The sequence below is a fragment of the Gadus chalcogrammus genome, chromosome 23 (assembly GCF_026213295.1).
Source record: "Gadus chalcogrammus isolate NIFS_2021 chromosome 23, NIFS_Gcha_1.0, whole genome shotgun sequence".
In the NCBI taxonomy this organism is placed as follows: domain Eukaryota; kingdom Metazoa; phylum Chordata; class Actinopteri; order Gadiformes; family Gadidae; genus Gadus; species Gadus chalcogrammus.
The window spans coordinates 9924075-9933447 of NC_079434.1; the positions used below are offsets into that span (position 1 = coordinate 9924075).

At 43.7% G+C, this 9373-nt stretch overlaps 1 protein-coding gene across 2 annotated transcripts; it reads right to left on the minus strand.

The window, feature by feature from the left end:
• Positions 1-282: 282 nt before the first annotated feature.
• myca (MYC proto-oncogene, bHLH transcription factor a) lies at positions 283-3553 on the minus strand. Of its 2 annotated transcripts, none has more exons than XM_056584265.1 (3): positions 3329-3553; positions 2165-2913; positions 283-1815 (listed from the first exon to the last, which is right to left on the minus strand). In XM_056584265.1, exons 2-3 carry the CDS (start codon positions 2889-2891, stop codon positions 1151-1153), a joined length of 1392 nt encoding a protein of 463 aa, XP_056440240.1. In that variant the 5' UTR covers positions 2892-2913; positions 3329-3553; the 3' UTR covers positions 283-1150. The 2 variants fall into 2 exon arrangements, with proteins under 2 accessions (XP_056440240.1, XP_056440239.1); XM_056584264.1 differs by having other exon boundaries at positions 283-1818.
• Positions 3554-9373: the final 5820 nt, after the last annotated feature.

Sequence of the window (9373 nt, forward strand, 5' to 3'; positions counted from 1 at the left end):
CATAAACAATAACAATGGCTAATGTTTCATGTCCCGTATGAGAAGGGCTTTGGATATTTATAACACAACTATGTTGCTCTATAGTGACAAATAATTAGACGATTTATTATCAAACAATTGCAAAAAAAGATTTGCAACACTCTTAACAAGCGTATGCTTCCAAAATGGAGAATTGTTGGTGTGATTTCATGAAGTTCAAGCTTTATAGCCCTATAGTGTACATGGACATGTTAAGGTCTCTAAGTCTATATATTTCCTTAAAATACTGGACAATCGAGGTCATAGTTTGAGTTCCTTCTTTAACCATATAACGATACTAGGATTTTAATTGATGTCTTGAAGCCCCGTCCCTATCCTGTAGAGCTAGAGGGGCGTCGCCCGTCTCCACTCACTTCCTACTATAATTACACATCAGCCTAGAGTCCCTTTAACTGCTAACCTTTGGCAGGACATTTCATTGATCACCATTAAGCATAACTACACCTGGGGCACAGGACTGGATGTGGCGTGTCCGAGTTCAAGTATTGTTGGCTCTTCGATGAACCCTTGACCCTTGCGTATCACGCTCGTGTACAAGGCAGGAGAAATGTAAACATAAACACAGAACAGTGTTTCCTAGTAGTGGCACTCATTGATGTAAGGTGATCTGACGTCATACTAGAGGCTAACATTTGATGAGTGTCTGACCAAAGAAAAGCAAGAGACAGTTTCAGGAACCATTTTTCTTTTATATTTGAATTGAGGAACAAAATGGAAAAGCGAACACTGAAAACCACTGGGTGAGAACTTCCAGTCAAATTGATCCAAAAATACCTTTTATAGGAAATTTTATTTACAAAAAAATGAAAAACAAAAGAAACATAAAAAAAAGGCTTACTTTATGTTGGGCGCTCAACTGTGCAGCACCAATTTTTTTCTTTTTATATTTTATTAATAAAAATAAACTTTAAATATTGTAATCCAACCATAACGTCTGAGGCAGTATTGAAAACGTTGAAATCCACCAAGATCTCCACAACTTTAGAATCCCCGTCTTGCATTCGCATGCAACATTATAACCTGTACACACTCAACCGAACCGACTTGCATAAAAAAAACTAACTTAAAAAAAACACCACCAGCGCCAAGTCTTAAGACCCCCATGTGGCCCTCAGGGCCGGGGGCTCTGCAGGAGGCAGAGCCGCTGTCGGAGCGCCTCGCTCCTCCTCTGGAGCTGCTCCTTGACGGACAGCAGCCGCTCCTCGTCCGTCTGCATGCCGTAGATGCACTCCGTGGCTTTCTTCAGGATCACCACCTTGGCCGCCTTCTCGTTGTTGGCCACCTCGGGGATCTCGTCGCGCAGCGCGAAGAAGCTCAGCTTGAGCTCGTTGCGGCGCTGGCGCTCCAGCACGTTGTGTGTCCTCCGCTTGTCGCAGTCCTCCGTGTCCGAGGTGCGCGGGCTGGCGCACTTCCTGTTGCCGCTGATCTGCTTGAGCACGCGGCCGTGCCCGTGCCCGTGGCTGTGGTGATGGTGGTGGTGGTGTGAGGGCGGCGAGCTGCCGCTGTCCAGCTTGAGGCGTTTGACGGCGGCGGTGGCGGCGGGCGCGGGGGGGTCGTGGCGGGTGGAGGGGTGAGCGGCGTAGTTGTGTTGGTGGGTGGAGACGTGGCAGCGCTTCAGCACCAGCGGGCTGGGATGCCGCGTGTCCGAGGGGGATGAGTCGCCGCGTTTAAGGTGCTGCCGCTTCTCCACCGTCACCACGTCGATCTCCTCCTCGTCCTCATCGTCATCCTCGTCTTCCTCCTCTTCCTCGTCGTCATCCTCATCGTCACCCTCATCTTCTGAAAGAGACGGACGGGCAGAAGGTAAACAAACATCCTAGACTTTCAGGTCACAGGAATGCTGCTAAAGAACAAGGCAGGAAGGTGTGTGATCTTTCCTAAGATCAGCTGTCTCAGACGCTCCCACAGCAATGCTTGGCAACTACAGTGCACCACGTCATAACAAAACAGCACTAACCCAGCTGGGACAGAGGAAACGCGTCCCAACCACCCACCCGAGTGCTTGGAACCGCACCAGCTCGCCTCGGGATGACCCGCCCTACACCTTCCCTCCCTCCCTCCCTCCCATTCATCTTCATTAGTAAACACAAGATCAGAGATAACAGCTAGCCAGTGTTGAGCCTACCTGAGTCGCTGCAGCTGCTGCTACTGCCGCTACTGTTGGGGGGGGTATCCAGTGACAGGTCCCGTGGGGAGGAGGTGCAGCTGGTGTGGATGGAGGTGGTTGTGGTGTGGGGGGTCTGCGGTAGCACCGCCACACTGGGCTTGGGAGTCTCGGCAATGGGGTAGGGGAAGACCACGGAGGGGTCGATGCACTCTTCCGCGGACGTGTTGAGGTCTTGCAGGTAGTTTGTGTTGAGTCTCGCCGACGGACACTCTGACGCGGGGCTACTCCCCCCCGTGGAAGAGGCAGAGTCCCTGCGCGCCGCGTGAAGCGACGCCAGACGGTCAGATACTACTTTCTCGAGCTTGGCCACGGCAGAGAAGCCGCTCCACATGCAGTCCTGGATGATGATGGACTTGAGAAAGGTCTGGGAGTAGTCAGAGTCGCAGATAATGCTCTGGTTTACCGCGTCGTCCCCCAGAAACTCTGTGACCATCTCCAGCTGGTCGGCCGTGGAGGGGAAGAGGCTGGAGAGAGAGGGTCTGCGGCTTGGGGAGAGGGGCGGGGTGGGCAGCAGCTCGAACTTCTTCCAGATGTCCTCGCTGGGGGCCGGCGGCTGGGGCTGCTGGTTGTGGTGATAGAAGTCCTCCTCCTCGTTGTCGTAATAGAAGTAGGGCTGTAGGGAGTCGTAGTCGTAGTCATAGTTTTTACTCGTCGCGGTAGCCCCTGAGGAAGAGTTCAGCGGCATGGCTGCCCTAAACGTCGCCGAACTGAAAGGAGAAGAAAAGGTTGTAGTTAGTATTAATTGGTCACGTCTAATGGATGTGTGTGTGTAAACGCTGCGACAAGGTGTGTTGAGCACGCGTCAAAGTGCAGCACTGTTCAAATGGCAGACAGTTCAAAACACCGGCAGGCATGCGCTTTTGGCATGCATGCACTTTTCTAGCAGCAGGTGCTCGATGCGTTGCTGAAAGTAACTAAAACATGCAGTATACACACATGCTGCAGCACACACGCACACACACATGCTGCAGTACACACACATGCTGCAGGCCATACACATGCAGAATAGACGCCATGCTGCAGTAGTAACGTTACACTAAGCCGGAGATAAGGTTTTAAACCCGGCAACACGCTGAGGCGTAGCACCATGCGTCCAATACGCTGCTAAATGCCTCCTCTTACCGTAAGCGTGAAAAGGTTGACACCCGGTGTGGGTCTGAGAAGCGGGGGGGTAGGACCCAAAATGCGCTAAAAGTGCAAGTATTCCAGCAAGAAAGAAACGTTAATCCAGTTCTGGATCGGGGCGGAAAAATCTCGCTCGTACTGTCAGTGGAGCCGGAGGAGGCGTGCGTTGGTGTGAGTTGTAGAAAAGATGGACATACGCCGGCTGTGGAGTGAAGCCGTTCACGAGCTGCATGGAAATCACAGCTGAGGGACGATCGGCAGCAATAAGAAGGTCGCGTTACTCTGTGAACTGTATCCCTCCGCGAGAGCTTTCCCGCTAAATAAGCAATGGATTTAGGTCTTAATGAAAACACATATATTCTCCACAGGTTGTGCTATAAATCAACACTTGATTCGAGGATGAGTGTTTTTGTGGATATTTAGTGTGTATAAGTAATCTTTGAAATGGGGGACTACTTCTCGTGGAGGGAGAATGTGGGAGGGGTTATCGTAGGAGTCCATTGATTCGACTGACTCGAGTAGTGCTGTAGTAAAGTGGTTGGTAATAATAATAACTGTAGTACGGTGGGTGCTAACCTCTCATTAGACATCCACGGCGATAACAAGAATTAGCTTTTCACTTGGAGTTCTTCCTAAAAGAACACCCCCCGCCTTAAGCACACACTATAACAACACAAAAGATAGTAGACTGTTTTTCGACGCCCAATAAAAATCGACTCATATTCTTTGAATTTTTACAGCTATTTAATGATTATACAATATGCCGGTGCCGTATGTAGTGCAGACACACACATCATTAAATGAATAAACATTCGTTTGAATACAGTGATTTTTGATTCAGTGTAAATGGCTATATGGTTTATTAATATAGTCTATATAACCGTGCTGCAATGCAATACGGAATGATACATTCACCACGACAGGTGATTTTTTTCTGTCTAGATTTGAACAGAACAGTGAAACTAAATTAAAAAAAATTAATGTGTGTTTTAATGTAGCCTGCTGTTGAAGGAAACACATAACAGAATAATGAATGTACATGTTGGAATTAAACTCCGCTGTGTTTTGATAAAACTCGGTTGGACTCAGGAAAATAATACTCAGAAGGTGGGCAGACAGCAGAGCGGCTGCGGCGAGACCAGCCGCCCTCCCCTGGTTAGACGGTCCTCCTGCGCCCTCTGCTGGAAGAAAACGACACTGCCTGGCGCGCAGTGAAATTCAGAGCAGAAATTACAGGACACTCTAATCAATAAAAAAAAACGTATTAAAAATCCATTTAAGTTGAATGAAAAACACAAAGCTCAAATGACAAAAATGGTTTCAACATAGTCGTTGCAGTTTAAATGATGAAAAGTAACTATAGGTAGCAATTAGACGTTTGAGGTAGATCTCTGGAAAGTACATTCTTGAACCTATACATTATATTGCTTTAAATCCCACAGCTACTTAAATAAAAAAAGTAGTTTTCTAGGTTTAAGATTATCTTATCACACTTTTCAGGATGTCTTTAAAGGAAAAGTGAAAACATCTCAACGTGGCAAAATGACCCTGAACAAAGACAAGGAACATGCTACGATGTGAAGTAGAAGTCTTATATTTAGTGGAAACATGGTTTAGTATATTCAAAAGGGTAAATGGGAGTTTACGACCCAAAACCAAAATAACTCCTCTATTGAAAATCAATTGAATCTAATTAGCTTCTCAAAACCATCACCGTAAAAACCAAACCCTAACGCTCAAAGCTGACTAACACTCAAACTAATCCTTAAATCCAAAAATCGAACCATGAAACCTAAACCAAATAGGAAACCTTATACCCTAGGGATGGTTTTGGTTTTAGTGTTTGGTTTAGTTTTAAGGTCTGGTTCTAGGATAGGGTTTTGTATTGGGGTTTCGTTTAGCCTTAATGTCTGCTTTTGGGATAAGGTTTCCTATTTGGGTTTATTTTTGGTTAAGATTTAGGGTCTGGTTTTAGGACTGGGTTTTGTATTTTAAGATTGGTTTTTGGGTTTGGTTTTAGTGGTCTGTTTCAGGGTTAGGTTTTGTGTTTGGGTTTTAGGGTCTTGTTCAGGGTTAGGTTTTGTATTTGGGTTTTAGGGTCTGGTTCAGGTATAGGTTTTGTATTTGGGTTTTAGGGTCTGGTTCTTGTATAGGTTTTGTATTTGGGTTTTAGGGTCTGGTTCAGGGTTAGGTTTTGTATTTGGGTTTTAGGGTCTGGTTCAGGGTTAGGTTTTGTATTTGGGTTTTAGGGTCTGGTTCTTGTATAGGTTTTGTTTTTTGGTTTTAGGGTCTGGTTCAGGTATAGTTTTTGTATTTGGGGTTTAGAGTCTGGTTCAGGGTTAGGGTTTGAATTCAGGTTTTTGGTTGTATGGTTTGGTTTCAGGTTTAGGAAAGAAAGATCTCTCTGGATCTTTGTTTTAAATTTAAATTATACTTTTTCTTTTTTACTCAATTGCATTTTATTTTACTATACTTTATACATACTCCAATACTTTATACTACTATATCCTACTATATATATATGCTACACTTTATTAAAATAACAAAATATCATACAATGGTGTACTTGCAATTGCAGAGCACCTATAATGTAAGGGTACTATTTGTATATGATATTATTTTAAGACACTGTAAAGCCCTACCAAAATAAACGTGTTGGCCACTGAAAAGTAAAGTGGTGATGTTCTCAACAGAAGTGACAAGCTGTGATAATACATAGCGACGGCCAGTATATGTATTTTATTTCCTATGAGAGTGATTAAGGATTATATTTGAGTTACTTCCATAATTACATTGAGTTTATTGTCTAGTTTAGTGGCTCTGTGTTTGACCAAGAGCTTAGTAATTAAGTTTGATTCCCAAAGTGTCGTAAGAAATAAGTTTCTTTATCATGTACGTTTGATATTTACAAAAGATAGCCTATGAGGTAGATTCTTTATAATAATCAGGAACTGGCTTGGTAGTGTAGTGGCTAGTGTGTTTGACGCCCAGCACAAAGGTGTTATGTTCTACCCCAAATGTCTGCACAAATTGAACTTCATAATAAATGCAAGTGTACATTGCATAGCTAACAAGTACTTATTAGGTGAGTGCTGAATGCAGCATGACCCCAGCGTCCTGCGGTGTCAGTCAGGCCTGTGTTCCGCTAGCAAACATAGAATAGATTAAGCTTTTATTGTCATTGTACATCTTGGAATGATTATATTCAGTGAATTGTCTATATATGACAATTTGGCCAATGTTTGACCAGGTTTTATAGCATAATTTGTTGATTACTTTTGATGCATTAATGGTATTATTTCTTCTTCTTTTTTCTGAGGTATTAAAAACTTCTTAAAAGTCCTTAAATTGTCACTTCCCTGTCATCTGGGGACAGCCACCAGATTCATGCGGGGGTCCCGACCCACAGGTTGAGAACCACTGCTCTAATGCTCACAATAGGTTGGCACCTCTTCTGTCTAGTCGCTCTGCGTCTCAGAGGGGGTCTGTGCCTGTGGACAGTTCTGACACCAGCCTATCAGTGACATCATTTCAAGCTAATGGACATTGAAAATGACCAGTGCCCTGCTCCGAGACACGGAGTAGACATAAACTGTGCCATTGCTTTAATATATGAAGATTTTTTTATTTTATTTTTTTGTTACAGTGGCTGCTCGTCAATTTGACCACAAGTTGACTGAATTGAAGTACAGGGGTGCCCTGCAGAAGGGGCTGCGCTACGCACCTGAGACGAGTGGAGGGCTACCAAGAAAAGGCAAAGAGTTATAAGGACAAAAGTTATTGTAATGTTCTTAATAATAGGGTTAATTAGTGTTAATGTTCATAATTCCTGAAGATGTTTGTTTGTCATTGATTTTTTTTTATTTTTTATTTTGAATATTCATTAAATAACTTTTTGAATAATGGGCTGTTTTGTTGTTTTTTTGGTTTGTTCATAGAGTATTCAGGGGGACCATAGGCAGGCTAAGGGAACTCATATTTATATTAGAAAACCTCATAAAGTGAGATTTTCATGTCATGGGACCTTTAAATGGTGCGCATGTTTACATTGTTTACTGGCCATTTATCGTTTCTTTATGTCTTAATCTGTGTGGCTTTATTAAAAAAATATTTTCAACCTCACTTTGTTTTACAACACTCACCGCATTTTCTAGTTAAATGTTTTATTTGATGGAGAAGTATAACTGACTCAAGCTGACTTTTATTAAAGGTTGGGTATGGGATTTGCGAAACGCCAGCAGATTTTTTAAAATACACAACTCAAATGGTCCTACCCGCTCTCCTTCAACGCTGACTCTGACTCCACCCAGTCCAAGTACATGGACGAGCAATCCTGCACGAGCGCGAACACAAGATGCACGAGAGCGAGCCATTAGCTAGTTAGCTAGCTGCAGTAGCTACCGCAGGATAACAACAAACAGAAGCTTGCTCTGGGTCACGAGCTTTGAGTACGTGCACGAAGGGGTCACGCGCGGAGAGCGGGGGAGGGGGAGTGCAGTACTAACGTTTGATTGACGTACTTACTGTCCAATGCTACTCAGTGGTTCTGGAAATCATTCGCTGTAGTTTTTCGAGCCCTGCCCGTTCCACAGATGATTGACTTGACCTACTTTGAACTCAGTGGCTGTAAGTGGGTTATGATAAGGATTTCAAGTAATTTTGCAGAAATGGCCAAAAAAGAGAATTCCATACCCAACCTTTAACTGTTAATTAATACCTATATAATGAAAAAGGTGAATATCAAAAGTGATCTATTTGCTTATCTAGGCAATTGTATAACTTAGACTAGTCACAATCAGGCCTGAAACCAGAACTTTCGGTCTATGAGACCTTTGAGCTTACCAGCGAACCAGCTCATTTGAGAACATCAAATTTCTCTCAACTTTGGTGGTCAACACATGTTAATGCCAAAGCGTCCGACATTGAAAAATACAAAAATTAAATTGTATTCCCAAGTCTAGGTTGAATCTAATCAATTAGGTGTACTTAAAAATGAGGTAGCCAATCCAGCTGGAGGTCAGACACACTTACAACTAGACTACCATGCCTCGACTAATACAAAAAATGTCCAGTGTATTTATTAGAGTCTAGAGTTGTAAGCAGAGATCTGAGCAGAGCTATCTTCGTCCCTTCTCCCATTGCTCTTCAGGCCTGTGAAACGTCCAGGGGTATGTGATCATCCATACCGTAGCACAGGACCTTTGAGTTTACATTAAATATGCCGGTGTTGCTTTAGCTCGGGAGATTGGGTGGTGGAGCTACCATTTAATGTATCTTCTTTGTGAATGACCTTTAAGAGATAGTTTCAAAGGGCCTTTTGCTGTTTTTAGATTCGGACACTGTGAATCAGCGATAAGAGAAGTGTGTATGTGTGTCTAAAAATGTAAATGAAATGTTCCACACAGAAAAAGGAACTTGATGGCAAGTTCTCGTTACCAGGCCCCACTCAGTTGTAGGGCAGTAGACCTACATGTCACTCTTGAGAGTGCATGGATGCATCATGCTGGCAGGCTATTAGAGGAGCCGTCTAGACAGCCGAGGGAAGCGATGGGGTGAATCACGTGTATTAATAGTGGACAGAAAACGGAAGCTTCATCCACCTAAACTCTTCCCCTCTGTAGGCTAAGGCAACAGCAACATCACATGAAGTCACATCACTACACAACGTTAATTCTGCTGGGGAGAAAACAAACCTACTCATAATGGCCTACGATTAATCTAAACAAAAGGTGGGAAAATGTGTATTTCTCCGAACTTTCCCATCGCTTTACCTGCTAACTATTTGTATTATTGTATTGTGTAATGATTGACTTGAATCTAGAACACACACCTGGAAGCCTTGTTGCTCTGTTGGAACACAACATGCCTACCATGTAACGTAGGCCTGACTTCATGTGTGTTGTTTCCAGGTGTTTCCTTCATGTTCTGTGGTTCATTCTCCACCGAGTCTTGTAGTCTGCAAGATGACCTCAACACAGGCAGTTATAGGCAGCAATAATACATTTGAAATGTATGTCGAAAATGTGCACATTTTAACATGTA